At 40.5% G+C, this 25,938-nt stretch overlaps 1 protein-coding gene across 3 annotated transcripts in view; it reads right to left on the bottom strand.

Annotated features, from left to right (window-relative positions):
• Nucleotides 1–6,969: 6,969 nt before the first annotated feature.
• LOC122796444 (beta-galactosidase-like) overlaps nt 6,970–25,938 on the bottom strand; it is a 1,102,950-nt gene continuing 1,083,981 nt past the window's right edge. For all 3 annotated transcript variants that reach the window (XM_044064918.1, XM_044064917.1, XM_044064919.1), the window contains one exon: nt 6,970–8,347. In XM_044064918.1, the coding sequence (XP_043920853.1) occupies nt 8,102–8,347 (246 nt within the window). In that variant the 3' untranslated portion in view covers nt 6,970–8,101. The remainder of the gene's footprint in view (nt 8,348–25,938) is intronic.

The following is a 25,938-nucleotide window of genomic DNA, read 5'->3' on the forward strand; positions in this document are numbered from 1 at the left end:
GTGTTGGCTGCATGCTTTATACCCCTGACTACCTGACGGCATGGAAGATGAGACAGCAATTGACGCAGGACCCAAGACTTTGATAATCAGGCTGACTGATGGCTACTGCAAGCAGATAACCCAAATGTGATGACTGCAACAGTTAACAGGATTCTCTCCATGACTTTCCCTACCACCAGAGATGTAGCAAGGGTGGGGCAAAGGGAGTAGATGCCCCAAACAGAAACAGTCAAGGGGGCATGATCTGCAGCTTTGGAGAGGTACCAGTCAGTCCCTGCTTGGAGCCACAGTCATTTTGTAATTCATTTAAACAGATACAGTTGTATGACTATGGCTACTTAAATACTGAAAATGTCAGTTGAAGTCTGCTTTATTGACACACTGACCTGCTGAAAGCCAAGAGGAATTATCCCCTTTGCTTAAAATAACAGAACTTTCATTGATACACTGTAGGAAAGAACAGTCTTTGCTATATTTGTATGCATTACTGTGACATTAGTCAGTGAAGAAGTGGCTTGTAGGGTTGTACTGTGAAAGCAAACCAGCAAACTGAAGACTTTTGGCCCCAGGTATGGTTGAAGACTTTTTGGCAGGAAGGCAGTTGGGGGGACATTGCTGACATCCGCAATTGACACAGGTACAGCTGTACCTCCAACTTCTGTTAAGCTTGCAGTTCTGTAGTTCCTCTGTGTTTTCCTGCTTGATCTCTTGTACAAGGTAAACTACTTACTGCCTTCTAGTCCTTATGGACTACTATATTGACCAGTGGTCTGTTGAAGAGCTTCATCAGGAGGGCCATACCTGCAACACTCCCTGAATGCCTACAAAATCTTGGAAATGGCCTATGCCATCCTTGTGTTTATTTCTTCATTTTTGCTGATTAATCTGCTGAGTGAGCTGCTCCAAAGACCCTTTCCAGCCACAACCTAGGCACATAAGACTACAGTACAGATAAATTTAAATATTACATTTACAGAGATAAATACTTGTGTCCAGTTGTACAATTTTGAATGAGTACAGATGGATATGAGCACCTGCGGTGGCATTGTCGCCTCGCAGTAAGACGCTGTCCGGTTCGATTATCAGCTAGAGCGTCTTCTGCGTGGAGACATGCGTGAATGGGCGTACCTTCGTTGAAGGTTGTGCATCAGGGCTGGTAACTCAGCACGTAAAAATCAACTACCAATCATTAGCGGACCGGAGTTCCGCTGTGGTGACCCCCTAACTGGGAAAAGCTGAAAGACACAACAACAACAACAACAGATAGATATGAGCATAAAAGATACAACTGCATAACTGAGAATGACATAACTGAACAGATATTACATTATCATAAATCACAATGATTGCTCAGTATGAGCAAATTATTAAACATGCTAAGACAGAAATTGCATTAACAAAAAACACATTGACAACACTAATAATACACACTGAGATAAGAGCAAGTTCCATTCAGTGGTTCAGCACTTGTGTGAAAGTATGATTTATACACTATTATAATATTGGTTATACTTCATCCAGTATTATTAGTTAAAAGTAGCAGTTGCATGTTTAAATGATTTAGTCTAATCTATGTTGCATGATTACTAACCATTATCCCTGTAGCCCCTAAATGCCATTTCACTGTGGAGATGTTCAGAGAGGGCTGACTTAAACCCTTGGTGAGACTTTTGGATTTGTATCTCAGAAAAGAGATTGTTTCAAGTGTAGGGGCCCAATATGGTAAGGGTGCATTCTGCTATAACTGTTTTGAATGGAAGCCTACTCGATGTAATCGCATTTTCTTGACATCTTAAGGAATGTCTGTTGTATGTGAGGTGATTTTTCTCTTTAAATGCCTCTGTATGTTGATAAATCTCTATAGTTACCCCCATTTGGCCCTGCCTCCCCCCTTAAGCATAGCAACCTCACCTTCCTTTTCTTTGTAAACACTGAAGAAAAATATTAATTCAATATCCCTGCTTTTTTCTTGACATCTCTCCCATCTTTTCTCGGCCTGGGTAGATCTGTCCCTCCTTTCTGTTATGCTACTTAAACAACTGGGTAGTTACTACTCAGTTAGTGCATACATCATGAACTCAGCAACTATCAGTTCAAGTAACAGTACAGCAAGGTGAGAGGTATTTAAGGCCTTAACAGATGTTTTCTGTAACATGGATTAATGGCTGCTTATTTAGAGCCATCTTGTTGGCATTAAAGTGCTTTTAGTCATTGCTGATGTGTGAGGTGCCATCTGCAATAGATTCTACCCTTACCAAAAATAAATAAAATTCAGAGCTCTTGTTAACATTTTATAAATCTGATCAGGGAGTCCACAGAGCTCAGTTTTATTCAGCAGAGGAAATGGACCAACAGTTAAATTTTTTTTTTTTTTTTTATCCTTTTTCAACAAAAATCTAGTTAAAGTTCAACCTGTGTGGTGAGATGTTTACAACTTGTTATAAGACTAGAGTTTTTAAATATAATGATTACACATATAGCAGCCTTAGTAGTTGGTAGCAGTAAAACACTTGTATTTCACTACCAAGACACATACCCTCTACCTTTTACATAAGATGATGGATAAGAGCAATAAGAAACATTTCAAAGGAAAGATGTACGACAGAGTTACATAATGAAATGTCACATGTGCTAATCCCCTGGATCCTTCAGAAGTGTCGCATGACAAAGGGTGAATGTGGACACTACTACTGACCTCTATATCTGCGGCTAGGAAGTAGGCCAGGACAATGGCCAATAGATGAACAGTCGTAACAGCCTACTCTGTGTTGTACTGCTAGCCAAGCCACAGCTCTTAAGGAGATAAATTATGGTTCTGAATCCAGGAAGTAAGTTCAGGGTTTGAAGGCTACTCTGGCCTTTACGTACTTCAACAAAACATAATCGCAATGAAAATTGATACAGTCTACTATCCCTCTGCCCTTACTGCTACTTCTGTTGTCTCTGCTTACCACCTGACAAGGTTTTCCCTCCAGCAAAATTCAAATTCAAACCATCTTGCTTACTACACCTACCCCAACTTCACCCAAAAATGCAACAAACTGTGAGCACATCAGCTAGAATAGTTTTGCTGCTGCCTGTATAGTAATGGAGGTGCAGCATGGCCAGATCTTCTTTGATAATAATGATGAGGATGATGCCAATACTGAGACATTATTCCACGTAGAAAATACCAGAAGTCCCAGCACTTAGCCCTCTAGGGCTACCACTAAAGGGAGATGTGCTGAAAAAGGTCTGCTATTTATTTGTACTCTGAAGTAAAGACTTGCACGCCTAAGCCTAAAGATCAGCTATACAAAAGCCAATCCATGCTGCTTTGCTGTCATTGGAAAGGCAGCTTATATAACAAAATTAAAAGATTTTAACAAGTTGTTTCTGACAGACATACTGCAATTCTTGCACTTTAATAATAATGAAGTTTTTTCTGATGTGATCCTATGGGACTCAATTAAAGCATATTTATATGGCAAAATCTTAACTTGGTATAACAAGAGAACACAATGGGCTAAGGAATTATTTGAAAGGCAAGTAAAAGTAGGCAAAAAAGTTAAAGAATAAATGGAAAACAAATGAATGCAAATTTTCATAAGATCCTACAGCATAAGGTTTCGATAAGTTTTAAAAAAAATCAGATTACATTCTTATACACTAACTCCTAAAGGCTTACATGAATTAGCTCTTGGATACAAAATTATGGAAAGAACTAACCACATCAACAGTATACCTGTCTCGTAATAACAGAAAATGTATAGATATGGAAGAAATTCTGAACTGTTTGGAAAACAAACATTGACTGATTAATGCATAGAATAACAAAGTAGAAAATGAAAAAGTAAGTTATGCTTTTTGAAACAGGAACATATCCATGCATTACCAGCAACCCAAGTTCAGGGAATGACTCAAGCTGCCACTTAGGCCAACTAGGGTGAGGGAGATGAAGCGGTCAGTGGCCAGATCTCCTATCCTGGGGAAGGTCTGAGGAAGACTATTTTCTGTGTTACCACTGGTTGAGATTAGGGGCGTCCCAGGTAATCTACTGATATTACAGAAGATAGCAAAGATGTCCGTGACATCATTGTACAAGCCATTCCTACACTGGGGACTTTGCTGTAAGGATAATAGCTCCTGGCCACACACACACACACACACACACACACACACACACAGAGACACACACAGACACACCTCTCCATGGCTACAATTAAGGTGCTATTCAGGTCGACTCTCCAGAGGAGTTGGCAGAGTTGTGCAAGATATTAATGTTCTGGGCAGCCACAACAGGTTTCTGTAACAAGTGAAATGAATGTTTACTGACATATTCCATGTAAAGGAAAAGGCATGGTACTCTAAGGTTGAGGACCTCTGGTATCCCTTGCTGGCCAGAAGAACTGGACCCTCAGATGGTGGTGGCTTGGATGTGGGAGGTGGGATAGCACCAACTATCCATGTGGAAGCAGGAAAAGCACCAGGTTAGTAATATCCAGTGCACAACAAAGGACTGATATCAGTAGGGTACCCATGCCTCTCAACTGTCTTGATTTCTGCCTTGTATTTTTGTCTGCCCTCATAAAATGTGTAGTTTTCTGGAAAATCATTGATGATTGAAGTTACTAAATAACGACAGATGTTTGAGTCTTAGACTTCCTGTCCTTCGGAAAATACATAAGAATGCAAAACCTGCCATTCTAGCAACGTTCTAAGTTTATAGCAACAATATTTAAAATCTGTCCCTATTTTGGGGTCTTTGTACCCCCCCCCCCATTATATTTGGCTTTGTCCAGATTTCTTGAACTGAGAGATTGACAGATATGAGGGTACCTGCTGCTGTTGATGGCAACGTGCCAGTGGCATGGTCAGTTGCACCGACTGCAGCATGATATGGAGTATACAATGCTGCCAAGGTCAGTGGTGGCAAATGCTGCCTTCATAGGTGCCTGCATGAGACACATTGCAACTGTCATCTGGTCTGCCTACATGGACCATGCATTTTGTGGTAGTGCAGGGTCCAGATATGAAGTCAGCTATAGACCATTCCAAATCAAACACCACTGTAAAGACAACACCATGGTCACCTGTGGTCAGACAGCCTGCCATCCAGGTTGTGGGCAATGGTGCTTCTTTGGCTTAACCCCTGTGATTTCTCAGGCTGTAGCCCTTCTTTGTCTCCTGTGGGCACATAGGCTGCCTCTTCCCTGCTCATGTCAACCAGATCATGGGTAGCAGCACTCAGCAGGATCAGCACAAGGTGTACTCCAGAAGGGTGTGTACCCATGGTCCTGTAGTTCTACACCTTCCTGCTGTGGACTACATCAAGTCCTGACACCACCAGCCAACACAGTGAATACAGCATCTTATGAAAGGTATTCCTAAAGGAGAGATGCTCTGGTGGTGACACAGAGGAAAGGGTGTCCATGTAAGAGTCATATACAGAGAGAGGACAGATCTGGCCTACATATGCCAGTTCATCCACATGTGAATCTGGAATATCAGAATCCTCCATAAGCACAGGTTTAACCCTTCTCCTCTTAGAAGGAATCCTTTGATACCCCAGAAGCTCATTAAATCCTGAGCCAGTTGGGAAAAAAATCCTGTGAAGAGGTTAGGGATACTGGCTGGGTTGAGGGTTCACTTAGCATAGGCCAAAGCAAGCGAGTGCCAGTTTGGACTTTGATGCTTTAGACCTTAGTTTTTTTATGTGAACTGCCCTCAGGGTCTTGACTCATAGGTGGGTGACAGAGACCTCGACTTGGAAGTCTATCATACTCCTTGTGCTGTACTGCAGGATCAGTACTGGAAAATTAATCCAAGCACCTTCTATGGGAACAGAACCAACAGCCTTCTGATAACATGGCCTTTAAAGGCCTCCATCAAACAAGAAGCAAGTGGATGCTGGCCTTCTCCTTGTTAATCACAAACTGGGTGTTGGCAGTATTAGCAGCTAGGGCCCTAAGAGAGGCCAAGCTGGCCAAGGTCTTCGTGGCATTAATATGGGATGTCATGTTAGGAGCTGAAGGCTTGGTGGCCTGCAGAGTAGTCACACCAGAGGCTTTGTCCAAAGCCAAAGGTACAAAAGCACCACGATGAGTACAACATTGTTAGACCTAGGGGAATTGTCAGAACCAACTGGGTTATTCTCAGTTTCCCTTACTTCTGTAGATGTCAGTTTTCTGTGTGAGGGAGGCTACCAGGAGCTTTCAGGAAGCCACAGCAGCACATGCTGAGTGGATCCTCAACTCATGCACTTTTTTTGTGAGCTGTGTACTCCTGGAGAGACATAACTCTCCTCCTGATTATCCTCTGGCTGTATCTACTGCACTCTAGACATCTGTCAGCATTGTGCTCTCAACCTATATATAAGAAAAATGAATGTGATAATTTATGTGGAATCTGGATTTCACAATCTACATAAGTGTTTCTCTTTCTAATTATTTCAATATCACACTACTTATTAGACACTGACAGTGCTATTATTAATACAGTACAAAAAGGGGGAAAAGAATCCCTCTGTTCTAAAACCACATCAAGTGTCTGGATTCATTTTACATTACTGATGATGCAACGCAGCTTTAGTGGAATGCTAGATTTTTGAGTGTATCATCATTTGAATGAGACATTAAACTGAGGTTCCCCCACCTGAGTTGCTGGTAACTCAGGTGGTGGTAAAAGATCCCTTGGCACTTTTAAAAAGAATAGGAAACATTTTTTGCTGCCTTGGACAAATTTCTCTTAGAATGGATTTAATCTCAGTTTTCTAAAACAAGCCATTGATCTACTAGTACAAACCTAGTCAGTGTAAATAAGTACAAGTGAAAAGACAAACAGATGTACCACTGATAAACAGACCCCACTTAGCCAATGAAACTGTAGCAACTCACTGCTGCTTTAGAAGTAATTGATAGTATGCTAAAACAATACATGTTTTCAGGTTTAAGGAAGAATATTTCAAGGAATGCAAAATAATCAAGAGAATCCAAGGACCACAACATTCTTTATTTTTTCACATTATATTTCTATTACTTGACAACCCTTATTTTAAATCCTTACCAAAGTTTGAGCACAACACAGTGATATTCCCAGAGTAGCACATAACTTCACAGTGAATTCTAAAATTCCTTTTAGCCCTTAACAGCCTTCTTGCAAATAAAGCCACAAAATATAAATATGATCTGGTCACTATTAAAAAAGTAGAGAACAGCTCCCTACAAATGAAATAAGAAAAAGTAAATGTTTTCTAATGTGTGTTGCTGAGAGCTAAGAAAAACAATTAAAAGGAAACTCACTTGTCTGTTGTCACTCACCAAAAGTCTGACTCTATGATGGTCTGTATATAATATACATGCATTTCTAACTAACAAAGCACTGCCAAGCTGAATATTTAATGAAAGACTGAAACTTGGAAGTAAACCATGTAAAGTGTATGTCCAGTTCCAGTAACTCAGTGCCACCGGTTTTGGAATCTTATGGCACTATGGAGATACGAGATTTGTCTGGCTACAGTTAAGTCTACTTTTTCTATAGAATGATATGAGTACCAGATCCGATGTACTTTGAAATGCCTTAATGAGAAACAGTACCTAAAGCCCTTTAAATTATGAAGGGTTGAGTAAGCCTTACCTGTCACAAGGAAAAAGTTAAAAACAGAAGAAAATGTATTCAAATTAATCCATAACATCAGAAGAACAGGCTAAACTACAGAGTAAAGCAGGAGAAATGATGGCATGTTTACTAGCACAACTGGCAACAGCTTTTACTCAAATGTTTTAAACATGTCAAAAATCCAAAATGCCAGAGACATTTAGAATAGAGTCTGAAAAAAATGATTATTTTTTTGTTGTTGTCACAGATCTCACCAGTTCAAAAAAATTGTTTTTGTTGCCCTGAGAAAGCAAGCAGACTAATGGAAAAACAACCAACTTCTCACATATTTACTGTAGCTTGTGACCCTTCTTTCCCATTTTAAGTAGCACAGTATCACATACTAAGTGCCATAAAATATCAACAATATTTAATCTCACCATTTTTCTGTTCTGCTAATCACCAAGAATGAAGACCTGAACACAACCACCTAAAATAGAACCTTGTGCAAAATATATTACATCATTTAATAAAGTCCTACAAAGAGCTTTCTACCAGGGAAAATGTTAGAAACTGTGGCATTCAGAACAGGTGTATCCACAAACTCTACAACACAAGGTTTGACATCACATGGGGATTTTTCCAGTTCCAACACTGTAATGTTGTTTGGTGCAGAAGTAGAGAGAATGTGCCTGGGAACATACAGAGTTATCTGGGGACCTCTTGCAGGCCAGTAACGACCCAAGTTAAAACCGTTGATCCATATTTGTCCCTGAAAAAGAAAATATCGTATTAGTTATACAAACTAACATTTCTCTTCTAGTGTCACATGCTCATTGATTTAGTCAGTACTGTAAACAATTAGGGAATTAAAAATGTCAAGAAAGTCAGTGGACAAAACATTAGACTACTTAAAATATGGTGCTCCATTTTGGTGGGGTAGCAGAGGGAGACGGCCTTTGTCCTTCAAAGGTCAGTATAAGGACCTTGATCACATCCTAGTAAAGAACAAATTAACAAACTATGGATTATGCAAGCAATAATTGCGTTAATGTGTAATTAACGCCCACCCAGGGGTGTTATGAGGACCAACGCTGCAGGCAGAGGGCCTCTACACCCCTGGAAGGATGATAATTACACATTAACACACACCCTGGAAGGCATTACTGAGCATAGGGAACAGGCTCTCTGTAAAATTGTTGTGTTTTACTTGGTTATTTTTTTTAAGTACTATATTATTTTGTATATATTTTTATTATAAAATAGTTCCTCCGCCTAATGTTTCAAACTTGCTGTAGTATATGTTAATGGTGTTGGAGGAAGCATTTTACATCAAATATATATAAAAAATAATATAGTGCTTACAAATAAACAAGTGAAATAATTTTACATGCAGCCCATTCTCTCTCCCATACACACATGCATATACACACACACAGTCTCCTCTGCTTTCAAACACACATTCACTCACACAAGATCGCTCACACTCTCCCTCGGTCTCTCTCACACAGCCTCTGCTTACATACATGCATTCAGTCACACACTTTTGCTTTCTCTCTCTCTCTCACACACACACACACACACACTGCTTTCATGCATGCATTCACTCAGACATGTAGACAAACACACACATTTTTCTGTTTCACTCAATTTATCTCTTTCTCTCTTTTACTCTCATACACACGCTTTATTTTAATTTTTTCTTTTTTTTTTACTTTACACTCGCTAAACAGCAAAAGCGCTGCTTAGTGAGAGTAAAATAATGGTGGCCATTCCATTTTCTCATTCCGAGCTCCACTGCAGCTTGACAAGCTGCTGTGAAGTGGCAAACACGTTTTTCAGTGGACATTACTTGCACATTAATATCCTGCTGGAGAACGCTTGTTCTCCAATCAGGGTACTAATGTACAGTTTGCTCTTGTCTAAATAAAATAAACAAAATGTAAGGTGGTGAGAAAGAACATGAGAGAAGAGTTTTTCCTTGAAAGAACATTATATATTTAAGAGATATTTGTAGTATTTATTTGTATCAGTACATGTACCATATTTTTTTCAGCCAGACATCCCTACATGTAAAACAGGCAAAATAATATCTTGTTTGTAATTGCTATGGTGCATTACACATATGGAACATTCTTCTAATCTTCTCACTGATGGCACTTACAGAATAATAAACATCACATACCACAGTGACATACAAGGACAATTACTACGCAAAGATATGTAGTACAAAGATCCTATATATGCATTAGTTGACAGTTACATTTTCCTCTGTTAAACTACCCATTCTGTGCATTAGAAACTACTTAATTTGTGCCAATAACCTTAACAAGCATGCGTATTTCTGGCATATCTACATTTTTGTTTCCCACATTAATGGATAGCTGCACATTATTAGTTTAGGTTATTATAGCTTTGTATTTCACAGACATCTGTCAGTATTGCATTTTGACAGGGGTCATGGCTATAAGATTCCATTCTGGATTAACCTGTTTCCCAGTTAAAGAATACAGAAATTAATTTATGCAGTGCCTACTACTGGCAGACTACTTACCATACCAAATTTATCATTTTTTACCAGTTCTGAGGTCCAAATAATGGGGTGCCACAATTCCTGAGTGGCACCCCTTAATTTCCCGGCTTTTTTTTTTAATTTGTTTTTTTTTGTTTTTTTAGCTTTTTTGGGCTGATGTTATCACATGCAGAGGCGTGTTTGATGACGTCAACTCTGTGAACAGCTTTCCAGCCTGTCAGAATTGGGCTCGAGGGATTCAATGTAGTTTTCAGCCAGCAGTAGTAAAATATAGTGTGCAAGTTATGCGTGCATTTCTCGGCTGCTCCAGGTAAGGACAGACAAGTAAAATATAAACTCAACACAAGAGCAATTTGGTTCTTTTCCACAAGCGTTTAGTGGATAATATCTGAATGGTTCTGTACTGAGCGGTTCTTTTCCGCAAGTGTTACTGAGCAGTGCTTTTCTGATATTTGAATGTACTGAGTAGCATTACTGAGCGATTCTTTTCTGATATTTGAATGTACTGAGCAGTTCTTTTCGAATATTTGAATGTACTGAGCAGTTCTTTTCTCTTCTGTGACCATTTACAAGCATCAGGTCCATGCATTGTATTTGGTGTATGTGTGTGTGTGTGTCTGTAAAATGCCCCAGGTAAATATACCTGCTGGCTAGAGTTACTCAGACTCAAACCCTGTACCTTGGGTACAGGTAGCAAGAGCCTGAATTCCCTACCCACCACCACTTGTGAAAACTGTCCAGATTTTTGCCTCGTATGTTTGTTCTGTTCCTCATAAAATCTGTGTTTTCAGGATTTATGTGGCATCAGTGAGCATTGAATTCACTAAATAATGACTGAAATTTCAATTTCAGACTTCATATTCTTCAGAAAATAGATGGCAACACAAAACCTTTTATTCTAGCAATTTTCTAAGTTTATAAGATCACTATTTGAAATTTGTCCCTATTCTTGGGGCTGTATTCCCCCATTACTGGCTTTGTCCAGATTTTTTGTGCTAAGAGGTTGAGAGCTATGGTGAAAACTGAATTCACTGAATATTTTTGGGGCTGTATTCCCCCATTATTTGCTTTGTCCAAACTTTTTGTGCTAAGAGGTTGAGAGCTATGTTAAGAACTGAATTCACTAAATGATAGCCATTTAAGTTTCAGTCTTCCTATCTTTCAGGAAACACATGGTGGTAACACAACATTTTATTCTAGCAACTTTCTAAGATTATACAAGCAGTGTTTAAAATGTGTCCCTGGTTTTTGTGCTTTTGTCCCCCGCAATAAATTTTGGCTTTGTCCAGATTTCGTGTGCTGCAAAGTTGAGAGATGCAGCTGTCGAGTGGATTTTACAAGGTACTGCGAGCTTTAGGGGAAGAGAAGTTTAGTGTTGCTTATGCTGAGTCTGCTTGCATTGTTAATAGCATAACAGGTTAAATACTTGCTTTTGATGCAGAAAGCCCTGGGTTCTACTCACACAGTATGTAGATGCATTGCTCATACTGTACTGTATTGTACTTTTAATAGGGGTGGATGCTGCAGTCCTGAGAATGTCTTCTTTGGTGGAGATAACTAGCAACTATGAACCTGTTATCAATTTGCTATCCATTCCTTATTGCAATATTACTAGCTTATCATTTTTTTAATGTAACACAGGCAATTTATTTCTCAAGGTTAACAGGCACTTTATTTGTAGATGAAACAATGAAATATAAAGTTGTTTGCTAGCAGCAACCTCTTCATTAGTTACAGATCTCTTTAATATGGAATTATTTAGATGACTTTACTTCTGCAGACTTTGTGCATATTTACTGATATTGGTGGACTGTAGAAGCTGAGTACACTTTTATGGTGGAAATGTTCTGAATTGGGAAGTTTTGTCATTATTGATTCATGTATTTTGTTTCATTGTTTACAGAAAAAAATGTTCAAAACAATAAATTTAAAATGCCCACTAACAAGTGTACTGTATTATACAAGGAATATAATTTAATACAATCAGGAAGGTATATCAAAGAAGAGATGTATGTTTCGTGTGCAAGGGGCCTATGATTTGAAAACCGCCCAAAGGTAATTCTTTATCTGCCGCTGGCCAGATGCATTTTCTTAGAATGTGGGTTTCAATGAATGTGAGTTTCAAGGGCAGAGAAGTTTTAATGCTAAGTCTATTTTCATTGTGTTACTGCATTGCTTTGTTTGGCAAATATCCATTAGTGTTTGTGCTGTAAAATGTAAAATAAAACTTTTAAATGAAATCCAAATCATTGTTGAAGTAAAGCAGTATATGCACATTACAGTGTTTATGGTAAATGGGGCAAAATAGCCAAGTAATGTGACAGTGGAATGGCTGCAAGGGGGAGGGCTGTGTAAGAGGAGGCTCCATTCGACCATGGTTTTGTGAGGGGAGAAGGACGGCAAACTCAGACAGCCCTGGGCGGCACAAGCTACGCCACTGATCAGTAGGATATGGAGAATAAATTTGGAGGTCCTAGCAACTATAATATTCTTTTGGTAAGATTAGAATATTGCATACCATTAAATACGCTACTTTTGCCATAAAACTCACATACTGCAAGTCACCAAAAATAAAATCCTAAGGTTCATCATCTTCCCCTTCCCAGTGAACATCATTGATACACATTTAAAAAAAAATGGTTACCATTTACTGCAGTGTCTGGGCTGGGCCATATTTTGGTTGTCTGTTCTTCAGTTTGCATTTGAAAGTTGATATCCCACAATTCCATTGGAGTGGGGTTACATAATTATGTATGAAAATTTTATGTTGATCAGCGTATAGATTTGTACCTATTTGTCATGGGCCTTTGTCCAGATTTTTGATGCTTCCAGGTTGAAAGGTATGCTACTTACATAAAGGTACGCAGTGTACTATTATTATAACAGGATCACATCAGAAAGAAAAAAGCAGGAAAACACTGGAACAGTCAAGGCAGAATCTGGTCTTGAAAGTATCAGGAAAGATAAAGTAAAATTGTATTCCAATGAAATATTCAAGATAAAATCTGCTGTTCCTTAGAAACATAAAAATTGTTACTGGTCTAAAAAGCCATCCAATTACTTTTCATGTCTAATTACAAATTATTCTTATGCTTCTGTTATCTAGCTGGTATATACTGTGTAACTATGTTCTCTTTTGGAAATATGAGACCTTATACTGCAAGTCTTTAACATTTAAAGAGAGATTTCAGTTAAAAACAGTGATTTCTGAAACTCACTTTTACACTTGAAAGTGTTTTTGCAAGTAGGCAGGTCCTCTTTACTCTCTGATGGTGGGGGGGGGATGCTTCTCCCAACACCCCTCCTACTTATACATACAAATGTCTGAGTTTGCTGTACCTCAGAATATGGTAAGTACTTTGAAATACCACAGTCTTAAAATCATTATACAATTACCCTGGTCATACAAACTCTTGCTGCTCCAAAATCATAAATACAATCCTCAAACTTTTAGCAAGAATCCCTGGAACTAAACAAATCTTATTTTGTTTAAACTCTGTAAAATGTAGCTAACAACACAAAACAAATCTACACACAAAGAGACCTTTTGCTCCTTAATGTCACATTCTGCGCAACTGTGTGAAAACATTATGTGCCATTTCCCCCCACAATAAGCCATGTATGCCATACAAGCAGTTATTCAAAAAATAGAAATAATACAGTCTGCATCTATATTTGCATTTTTGCCATTCATTACTTATAGGACTTCTTATGGGATCCAACTGGAGGCACTAAGATTTTGTGTGAATCATTTCTGACATCCTTAGCAATGAGAGAGAAAAGGGTTGCTAGCCAAGAGGTCAAACAATCAACAACAGTGCTCCCATGTCTGATGTTCCTACTAGCCTAACAGCTACATAAACAGACATACAAACCAAGTGCAGTACATATTGAAGGACAAAATATGGAACACAAATAGAGTGAGAAAAAAGCACCCTCCGGAACTTAGTTGTGGACAGCAGTATCCCAGCCTGCTCAAGGAAAAGTGATTATGTAAGGGAAGGAGAAGGTGGTGGGACAGGTGCTGTAAAGTTCAACTTTCTTCAACAGAGAAATAATGGAGCACAGAACTTAGTCACTGTAAATCTCAAGGTGCAAGTTTTGAAAGTTGTGCAAGGCATATTAACATTTTATCCTTGAGTAGAATGGCTTTCATCAAACTAACATCAGATCCAATGTTATTAATCTTCATTCATTCCTTACTGACGGGTGTCTGTTCCATCATCAGAACCAATTCGGCCTTATAACAAGCTTGTGCTAGCCAAAAACTCTCGAGCTAAGCTTTACCCATAGTGCCCTTTCTCCCAGTTAACTCAGATCTCATTTGCTGCGTTGCCGAAAAGCCTTGTCAAGCCAGCACTCGACTAAGCCTAGGTAAAGAAATTTTTCTATTTCTGAGAATCCTTTTCACCTTTCTATTTAGTCGCTAGTTTAACCCTTTCTTGGAAATCCTTTTTACTTCCTTTACTGCTCTTTTGTTACATTTCTGAGGTATTTCTTCACATAACATTGTTGGTATCCCCCCTCCCTTACCCTTGTGGAAATTTTCTCTAACACCATTGTTGGTATTCCCTCTCCTTCCTTATAAAGTCTTTCTCTATCCTACATCTCTGCAGCCATGTCAGAAAAAAAGGGAGGGTCTGATTTCAAACAATGTGACAAGTGTAAGATGCCGAATTGTGATTCTCCCATATCTTGTGTGTATTGCCTGAATGTATCTCATTTATCTGTCCAGCCTCCCTGTGATATTTGTTGAGGGTTCAGTTCTAGAACCCTTAATGAGAGACGAAACAAACTTATTTTGAAAAGCCTTCTTAAAACGCCTTTTTCAGAGGCTATCTCTGCACAGGAGGATTCATTCATTCCAAGCAAATCCCATAAAAAGAGACCGCACTCTGTTCCATCTTTACCCAGTGAAAAATCAGGGGAACCTAAGTCAAAACACGTAAAAGTGACTACTGCACCGAAAATGACCTCTATGACATCTTCTATGGTACCGCCTACTAAAACTGTGCAGTCAGCACCGAGTACTAGGGCACCGACAATGCAACTCCAGATTTTGTCTCCCTTGGTGCTGTCCAGTGATTTAACTTTGGCACCGACCCCGCCACTGTCTACAGCCTTTTCTAGTCCAGAAAATCTGACTTCCTTTTCTCAAGCCTCCACCGAGACTTTGGTACCGTTGGAGCCTCTGACCCAATATTCTCCAAACCATAACCACCACGGCTCCTTCGCTGCTGAAAAAATACTTATTCCTGGCAAATGTGAAGATGAAAACAGCCACTTTATTCACAGAACAAACAAAAACGATGAGCGCTTTCGGCTAAAAATAGCCTTCTTCAGATCGTAACAAAGCAGTCATCTAAAACTGTTTAAAAGCAAGTAACAACCAATCAGTCATCGTGAAAAACTGTAGACCAATAAAAGACAATAGCTAGTATCTAAAACATTCATCAATGCCTCATACTATTATAGGTCGCTCATAAATCAAGAGACCAATTACTAAAAAAAGGGAGGGGAGAACAGTGTAAAGCATGAAAAATAATATTTACAATTGGCCAAATATAGAAACATATGTGAAACGTTGTTAATAACACACACAAAATCCTTCAAAGGCTTTAAAATCCCATAGATTGTTGCTTATCAAGTTACACTTCATTTGTTGAATGACAATTATATGAAAACGGGAATCAGAGCAGTGTCTGCTACAAAACAATGCATCAAAAGACACAGGATATTAAATAACAGGGCCTTCAAGCCTACTGATATGACACGGGAGCATTAAATCAATAGCTAATGAAAGATAGAAAAATAAAAAATGAGGAATATTCTTCTTTGATTCATACTTGTGAGAATGTTAGCAACTAACAGTGATGTAATCCTTCAGATACAAACATAGCTTCTATACAGTCAATAGCTAATCTTAGAATACAGCAGAGCCCCTGAAGATAAAACCAAATATAGATAGCCTTCAACAAATGTTCATATCGAAAGCAAAAAAATACAATCTGTTGAAAAACAACTATAATTTACGTTGCCGTTCAGTTTTCACTGAACCTTAAGAAAATTACAAAAAGAAAGCTCTGTATTGGTCTCTCCCTTAGAGGTATGAGTCAATTACAGCTATTCTCTACTTACCCAATCATATTATAAGCTTGAAACCAGCAACCAATCTTAAATCACTGAGCGTTTCCTATGCCCAAGCCTTAACTAGAATTCTATATCACATGATTACGCTTACTAAAAGATAAATAAATAAATATATATATATATATATATATATATATATATAAAATATATGGATAAGGCCAATTTACAAAATAACTCAGACGTATTGCTATAAACATCTAATGATGGAGAATAAAGCCATAGTGAAAATAAATTACATTGCCGTTCAGCTTACACTGAACCTTAGGAAATTACATAAAGAAAGTTCTGTATTGGTCTCCACCTTAGAGGTATGAGCTGTTCTCTACTTAACCAATCATATTATAAGCTTGAAACCAGCAACCAGTCTTAAATCACTAAGCGATTCCTATGCCCAAGGATTGACTAGAATCATATATCACACGATTACGCTTACTAAAAAATATATATTATATAAAGCCAATGTAAAAAAAAAATAAACATATCTCTATAAACATCTAAAAATGGAGAATAAAGCCATAATGAAAATTAAAAGCAAATAATAATGACTGATCGAAGCAACCATAAAGATACGTTCACAGACAACCAAATACATATCTTACAGAACTCGGTTCTGGGCTTCCATCCCTCTTCAGGTGGGCCTGCTCACTTGCCACTGCTGGCAAACCAACGATGTTGGACTACCCATTGACTCCTCCCTCTCAGCCGGAACTGTCACAAGCCACCGTTATGGAACACCGAGCACAAGAGCCACAGGAGACCCTACTGCAGGGAGCCCCTTCTGAGTCCTCTACAGAACCCCCCCCCCCAAAGAAGGACCTAGGAAGAATTCATGCAAGAGGAAGCAAGTTGAGTCCCCCGAGGAGTCTCTCACTGAGGGTATGGACTAGGATGAAGGGGAAGGATCCCCACGGTCGTCCCCTGAAGATGTCTCCTTTGGAGACATCCTAGAAATCATAAAAACAGAGGAGTGGTTGGAAGCCCTCCAACCCTTCCTTTGAGGAATCCATCTTTCTGCAGGCTTTTCGTGCTCTACCTCTTGGGTGATCCCACCTGCAGATGAGCTGATACAACTCATGGTGCAGAGGGCTTGGAAGAATCCTGACACTGTCGAACCTATCCCGAAGAGACCAGATAAAATGTTATCACCCCCCCCCCCAAAAGAGAACCCACACTGGTCTAAGGGCCTTCCAGTGGACACTATGGTGGTGGCGGCGGCTGCCATGAAAAAGGAGCTTGCAGGGGAGAGCCAGACAGTCCACCCAACTAACATGGAGTCCCAGGTGGTGGACTGACTAGGGAAGCGAGTGTTTCCATCATTGACCTTCGCTATAGGTCCTTGAACTATCTGGCACATTTTACTAGGCTCCAAAGAGATCTAGTTTCTGAACTATCTTGAACCATAGCAGGACAAATGTCTGCCGAGGTAAGCGACAACATTGCCTCGCCACTACTGACCCTGGAATCTGTATCTAACTTGTCCATGCGGTTAATATCCCATGCAACCAAAGGGACAGCTAGAGCTGTGGATTCAGGCACAGTCATGAGACACCATGCCTGGATGGGCCTGTGTGATTTCATGGACCCCTTTAAGCCTTCCTTCCTTAATGCTCCTGTGGAAGCATCATCCCTATTTGGCCCTAAAGTGAAGGACACGTTAGCCAGGTGCGAGAAGGATGGAAAAACCCTGTCTGCTGCAGGTGTATGTTTCTCTACCCCCCAGCATTCTTATTCAAGGAACCAGCGGAGTGGAAAAATGTGGCACAAAACGTCTCAGGGTCTGTTTCATGACACACATGGTGAGTCCTCCCCCAGAGGGAGAGGGGGTAACTCTAGTGGAAGATGCCCCTACAGAGGCAGAGGGGGTCCGCGTAATCAGGGATCCAGAGATTCTTTCTCCAGACCGCCCTATCAGTACTCCTGAAGAGCGGCCCGATTGCTTTCCTCTGGAAGCAATCGGGGGACATTTTTCCCTGCACCAAACAGCCTGGCATTGCATAGCCACAAATTCTTGGGTGCGGAGGATAATCACCCGAGGCTACAAAATCTCATTGAACTCCTTCCCAAATCCACAAAAACATATTCCCGACATTCCACCCAGTCAAAGGGAATCAGCAGCCATAGAGATAAAAAAGCTGTCTCAAAAAAAAGTCATCCAAACAGTCCCACCAGAACAAATAGGATCCAGATTTTACTCAAGATTCTTTTTAGTGCCAAAAAAGATGGGGGACTGGAGGTCAATTTTGGATCTCAGCATTCTGAACAAGTATATCACCCAAACAAAATTCCAGATGGTCACAGTTCAGTCCATTCTTGGGAAAAGGACAATTGGATGTGCTCTGTGGACCTTTAGGATGCGTATTACCACATAAAAATGGACAAGCGCTCCAGAAAGTTCCTTCATTTCCAGCTAGGAGCCAATCATTACCAATTCTGCGTTCTGCCCTTCGGACTCTATACAGCCCTCAGAGTGTTCACAGAATGTATGGCAGTGGTTACAGCTCACTTGAGACTACATGGATTCAGAGTGTTTCCATACTTAGACGATGGGCTCCTCATCGCCCCCACCAAGAGCCTCCTGTAAAAAGCCCTAAACTACACCCTGACATTGACAAAAACCTTGGGAATCACTATAAAATGGGAAAAAAGCAACCTGACCACTACTCAGAGCTTAGACTTCATAGGAGCGGTTTTCAATACCCAGTCTTGCCAAGTGTCTCTTCTGGATCACAGATTGCACAGACTAAGGGCTCAACTCTGAGTGATACTCTGTCAGGACATGGCCTTGGCTCGGGAGGTCCTTCAGCTTCTAGGTTCAATGGCTGCGGCAATCACCATTGTCCCACTGGTGAGATTACACATGAGACTCCTTCAGTGGGTTCTTTTGTCTCAGTATTACCCGAATCATCATCCATTATCTTACCAAATACAGATAACAGAACAGTGCAAAAAAGACCTTTTTGTGGTAGATGAAGCCAGATGAAAATCTTTGGAGTCAACCTTTTTCCCCTTCTCAGCCCAAGGTCACTGTGACCACGGACGCTTCCCTGATAGGGTGGGTGGGGGGTCATTTTCAGGGAATGACGGCCCAAGGCACATGGTCGCCCATAGAGGCCAATCTGTATATTGGTGTACTAGAATTGGGGACAGTGCTTCTAGCGTTGCAGGCATTTCACTCTGTCCCTCCGTCTGGAGCAATTGCCATTCTGTCAGACAACATGGCAGTTTGTCTGCTAAATCAACAAACAGGGGGGGACCAAGTCCTACCCATTGTGCCAAGAGGCCAAGAGAGTGTGGCAATTGGCGATGGTTCCAACTGCTTTCTGATCCCAATGCACATTCCTGGGGATTGCAACATGATTCCGGACAAACTGAGCAGATGTGTACTTCTGCCTCACGAGTGGTCCCTCAGTTAAACCATAACGGCAAAGATCTTCAGCTGTTGGGGCCAGCCTTGCTGTGATCTTTTCACCTCCCCTACAAACCACAAGTGGAGCAACTATTTTGCTCTGATCCTCCCACAGGGGGAGTGTCCAAGGGATGCTCCGATTCACAATTGGCCCACAGGACTTCTATACGCTTATCCCCCTCTTCCCCAATCCCAAAATTTCTAAAGAAAGCCCTCCAGTTAAGTAGCAAAGTGATCCACATTGCACCCTATTGGCCCCACCAAGTACGGTTCCCCTTTCTTTGGCCTCACCTAACAGACAAGCCATGGATCCTGGATCCAACTGCAGATCTGATCTCTCACCTCCAAGGGTTGCTTCACCCGAACATAGCCAGTCTCAAACTGATGGCTTGGTTTCTCCACTTCCAGTAATTGCCAGGCAGAACAGTCTTTCTTCCCCGGTCCGTGACATTATTCTGGCTTCGCATAAACAATCTACTAGGACTATTTACCGTAGTATATGGAAAAGATTCTTAATATGGTCTGAGCAAAGAAAACTTGATCATTATTCAGCTCCAGTTACTACAGTTTTGGAATATTTGGCAATTTTTTTCAAAGCTGGAGCTGTAGCATCAACCATCTGTGTTCACGTAGCTGCCATCACCAATTTTCATAATGGTTTCAAGGATTCTAATTTCCCATAGTCTTTGCAAGACTTTCCTAAAAGGGATTTCTCATATTAGACCTCCCATTAAGGAACCCACCGAGCCATGGAGTTTCACATTAGTTCTTTCAAGCTTTAACGCAACCCCCTTTCGAACCTGCTGCTACCTGTGATATCAAGTTATTATCCTGCAAGTCCTTATTCCTTGTGGCCATTACCTCAGCTAGACGTATTTCCGAGCTTCAGGCCCTACGTATTAAATGCCCTTATATAATTTTTCATAAGGACAGAGTATCACTACGGACAACCCCCTCCTTTCTACCCAAAGTTGTTCAGATTTTACAGTAAACCAGTCTATTGATCTACCAGTTTTCTTCCCTAATTTCTCAAACAAAGGAGAATATTGCCTTCACCTGTTAGATGTACATAGGCAATTGAGATTTTTATCTTGACAGAACAAAGGAAATTCACAAATCAGACCAATTGTTTGTATCCTTTTCAGGCCCAAAATTGGGGAAAGCTATTTCTAAAGTAACTCTATCCAAATAGCTAAGAGACTGTATATTCCTGGTGTATCAATGTTCAAAAACCCTTATACCAGGCAGAATCAAAGCACATTCCACCAGATCTGTGGCAACTTCAGTAGTTTTTCATTCAAGGGCATCCATGAATGATATCTGTACAGCTGCAATATGGGCTACTTCCCCATACTTTCATCTCTCATTACAAAGTAGATCTGGTTTTCAGGGAAAGAGCTTCCTTTGGTTCAATGGTGCTCAGGAATATTCCTCCATAGGGGCCCACCCAAGACGTATAAGGTAGCTAGGGACTCTGTCCCATCAGTAAGGAATGAATGAAGATTAACAATATCAGATAAAGAAGTTATGTCTTACCATAACGTTCCATCTGTGTTGTTCAGATTCATGCATTCATTATGTCCCATCCTCCTTCCTAGAGGCTCCTGGGGGACTGTCTGGGTGCAAATGTCACTCTAGGCAACTTGCTCAGATACAGCCTCTGTTTTTCTTGTCATGGTCAAACTCGATCTGAGGTAACTGGGAAAATGGCACTATGGGTAAAGCATAGCTCGAGAGTTTTTGGCTGGCACAAGCTTGGTATAAGGCCAACTCGGTTCTGAGGACGGAACCGACACCCATCAGTAATGAATGAATGAAGATGAACAACACAGACGGAACTTTATGGTAAGACATAACTTCTTTTTTACTTGTCTGAGAGTTGTCTGGCCTCTTCATCTCCTCAAAATATTTCAACATAAATAATTCCTTTTGTAGAATGCTTATACAGCCAAACGATAGTATCTATGAATGCACTTAATCTGTCCTCCTATCCTAAGCCAAAATACTCATTGTCATCATTGTGATGACCTGTCCAGAGCTGTAAATTATAACTGGTTTAGAACCTACAATGAAGTGATCGTGCAGCCACAGAGCATCGCAAATGTACTTCCAGAAAAGTTTTGTGCAAATTTTGCCACAAGCTTAGACATATGTCAGTGCTACACAGCTAGAAGGAGGCAACCCTTGTATAACTACAGATGCAATGACTTAGACCCAATGGGATCAGACAACATATGTGGTGGTTTTCCATACAAAGTCCTGAAATAATTAAAGAAACATCTCTGAATCATAAGCAATGTTACAGTGAGCATGTGCCTGGATTGATCCAAACAGACAGACTGTACTGGTATCAGTTCACCAAGTTTTGAGGTCACATCAGTTTCAAACAATTTTAGACCCATCAGCCATCATATAAAATCACAGACAGAGAATGAGTGGAGGTTCTACAAAATGATATATGGGATCTGCTTCTGTCGGACATGGCACATTATGGGTTTGTTAAGAGAAGAGCTTCTCTTATCAGTCTTGGGCTATTCTTTGAAGAGGTAAAATAGCATTTGATGAAGAGCTGAATTTAGCCTGCTTATGTTGACATTGTAAAGGCATCATTCACTAGTCTAAATAAGGGAATAACCGACAAATGAAAAGCACTAAAATCAATCCATATGTATTTCAGAGGATAAAGCACTAGTTTAGTAACAAGAGAGGGTGCAGTGATTACCTGTCACAAGACGGATTTCCCAGTGGTGCTCAGAGGGCTTGGTACTGGTGCCACTTCTGTCTGCACTATTCTTCTCAGATATAATAGAAGGCAGTGGGATCTGGACAAACAAATACTCTGAATACGCCAAACTGGGTTTGTAAAAGGCAGATCATGTCTCCTAAACCTGATTGACTTCTTTGAAGCAGTCTCAAAAGCCTTAGATGAGGGTAAGGTGGTTCACACTGCCTATCTAGATCTCACCAAGGCTTTTAACACCATCCCCCACTCTGGAATTATAGATAAACTCACTAAACTAGGTATAAATCCTGTGTCACAAGATGGGTTGCCAACTGACTCACTGACAGAACCCACACTGTGAAAGTTGCAGACTCCAAATCCGACTTCAGACTAGTGACAAGTGGAGTACCACAGGGTTCAGTCCTGGGTCCTCTCCTGTTTGGTATCTACTTTTTTGAAGTACAGGCTAACACAGAAGTTCTTTGGCTAACTAAGTTCGCAGATGACTGCAAACTAGGAGCCATAATTGAAACTCCTAATGATGTGGACATCCTACAAATGGGCCTCACTGAGACAGATGCCTGGTGTCAAAGCCATGGCCTCAAGCTCAGTGCCAAAAAGTGCACTGTCATCACCTTTGGTAAAATCTCTGTACCCATGAGCTACCATATAGGTGGTAGTCTACTTAACACCGAAAGTGTGATAAGAGACCTTGGGACACAGGTGGACAGTAGTCTCGCCTTTGATAATCACATCTCCACAGTAGTCAGGAAATCCTTCTACGTGGCACACCTTATCACAAAAGGTTTTTCATCCAGGAAAAGAGAGGTCATTTGTTCCCCTCTACACATCACTCATTAGACCTATTATAGAGTACAACACCCCTTTTGGTATGTACCTCACAAGACATCTACAACTGGAAAGGCCACAGAAATACCTCACAAAGAGGATTACCAGCCTCAACAGATGCCCTACGCAGACCATCTCAAAAAACTTCAGCTTTACTCAGTCACATACCGCCTACTCAGAGGTGATCTCTGCCTAACATACAAAGATATGTCAAACCCAGAGCTGTTGGACATGCTCCACTTAAAGAAATCCCAATCCCTCCGAGCTACACGCTCTAGGGACCTAAACCTTGTCACCACAATAAACAGAACATGCTGGAGGGATAGATTCTTGTCCCAGAGTCTTCCCATACTCTGGAACAAACTACGTATCTATATCAAACAAAGCTCCTCATTAGCACTCTTCAGGAAACATCTTGATGATTGGTTGGGAATTAGGAAATTCACCCCGGGGATCACCTCTGTGGCTCTGCTCGACATGGACACAGGAAAATAATTTTTTTTGGGTGGCGAAAGCCAGGTTACCTTTTTGGATAGGCTTGTATAGGCCTAAGGCCAATAGCCTAGTACCTACCTATGAGCAACTACTTTCATAAAAGATTTAAAAGTCCACCAAGATGGTCTACAAAAATGTGTATACCTAATGGAGTAGTAACAAACTAAATGTCAATAAATGTAACAATGCGATTTGGCAAAAAAGGTCATAAATCATTATTGTAAAAAAAATGGTCAGGCTGATACTACCATTAATATATAGGAATAAAATTTAGAGAATTTAAACTTTGACCATTGTGTATCTGCAAGTTAAAAAATGTGAGAAAATCTTAATATATAGCCCATCTAATTATAAAGTGCAAGTCTAGTAGCTCCAGGGTGATGACTGTAACAGTTTATACCTTATTGACTAAACCAATTATTAGCCATCAAACACACCATCTAAAACATTATGAAAGTGTGCACTGATTCCCTACTATGAAAAACATAAGGTTGGAAAACCTAAACTAGTCAGAAAGGCTTCAGAAACTGTAAATATGTTATATGTCTGTTTTCACTGGTTAGTCAGAGGTGACATCAGACTTATCTGTAAGGCAATGTTGGATCCAATTCTAATTGCAAGTTCTTGCCTGGAATAATAAAAATATATTTTACAGAAAAAAATGAAATTTGTATTGTACATTTTCAAAAAAATAACACAACTGAATAAGTCAGTCATTAACTTCCTTAAAATATAACTTAAAATATATGCAGTGTGTGTGAATATATATCTGTCTCTCCCTCTATATCTATCTATCTGAAGTTGTTGTCTTCAACCTGTGAGAACATGGATCCGGCATGGATCCGACTCGGCCGCATTTTTCCAGCATCTGATCCGAGCTTCTCCCCTTCCCATAATGCCCGCCTCCTTCCTCCCTTCAGATCTCATTAAATCATTAAATCCCTGCGCATTGATTGACAGGAGGCATAAGCTTATTCTAAAAGGCCTTTCCCCTCCACCTATCTTGGGTGCCCAGGCCTCCTCTTCTACTGCTACACCGGCTACATATTCTGTCTTTGCCCCGGCCTCTGGGACTTAATCTCCCACCAAGACGACCAGGGATAAGCACAAGCATAAGACCAAGCTGGGGAAGCGGTCCCCTGACTGCTCATCCTCAACGGAACGACCTGCCAAGCTCTGGCTCCATTCCCCTCTTTTCTCCCCAGAGCTGGAGGTGCTTCAGAGGCCATTTCCCGGCATCAGCGTCCCCTCCTTACCCCTCCAGGCCTGTCGGCAGCTTCATCCTCCAGATTCACTCGCAGCCTTTCCGAAGCAGAGATGGACAAGTTGAAATGGAGATTCATCCGTACCCAGATACAGATGGGAGTCTTGCTTGCCCCCCTCCCTCCAGAGCGGGGGGCATGCAGTCCGCCTTCACACTGATTACTCCTTCTCCAATTTGAACCCTGCTTTCGGAGTCCTAGGATGCAAAGACCCTTGGTGTCGAGGGGTCGGTGCCGACTGTACCTGTTACCTTGACACCAGCCATTACCTTGAGCAGGTCGGATCCTATTGCCAATATAAACATATATGTGTGTTTGTGTATATGTGTTCATAGTTAAAAGTACCAATTTGTGGTTAAACCTTATGGTACCCAGGCTTTACTTTTGTCTAACAACATTTTTTGTTAGTCTCATCTCACTCACTCACTTTTGAATATCCAAACAATTCTGTGAAAGGAAGTTTGGAGAAAGAAAATAAGAACTGGATATGCTGATACTGGTAACACTGGAGGAAGTGTCCAGATTTGTAACAGTGCAGTTATACCCACAGACTACTACCAGAGCTGACTACTGTAGCCTTAGATAATATGTGCTATCCAAGAGTACTCCTAGTTTCAGACAGTTTACCTCATCTAACCACAAGACCACATAATGCCATGAGAACAACAACATAGAGCTATGAGCTGCTAAAGCAAAATATTTGGGTTTGGGGTGCTGTTTTAGATTAAAACATCATGGAACAGCATTCATGTAAAACTTACTTTTCTATGAGGACCAATCACCCTAAAACTCTTGTGTAGAGAACTTTGTCCCCCTTCCCTCAAAAAGGATGCCATTAACCCTGAAGTCCATGCACCTCAGGAGAAACAAGGTTTCCCAAGCACAGTCAAGTTGCAACAATAGCACCACTTGTGGAATCATGCATTACTCATAACTGTTTCCCCAT

Source organism: Protopterus annectens, chromosome 3.part0 (assembly GCF_019279795.1).
Source record: "Protopterus annectens isolate FY-2018-M chromosome 3.part0, PAN1.0, whole genome shotgun sequence".
Lineage (NCBI taxonomy): Eukaryota > Metazoa > Chordata > Ceratodontiformes > Protopteridae > Protopterus > Protopterus annectens.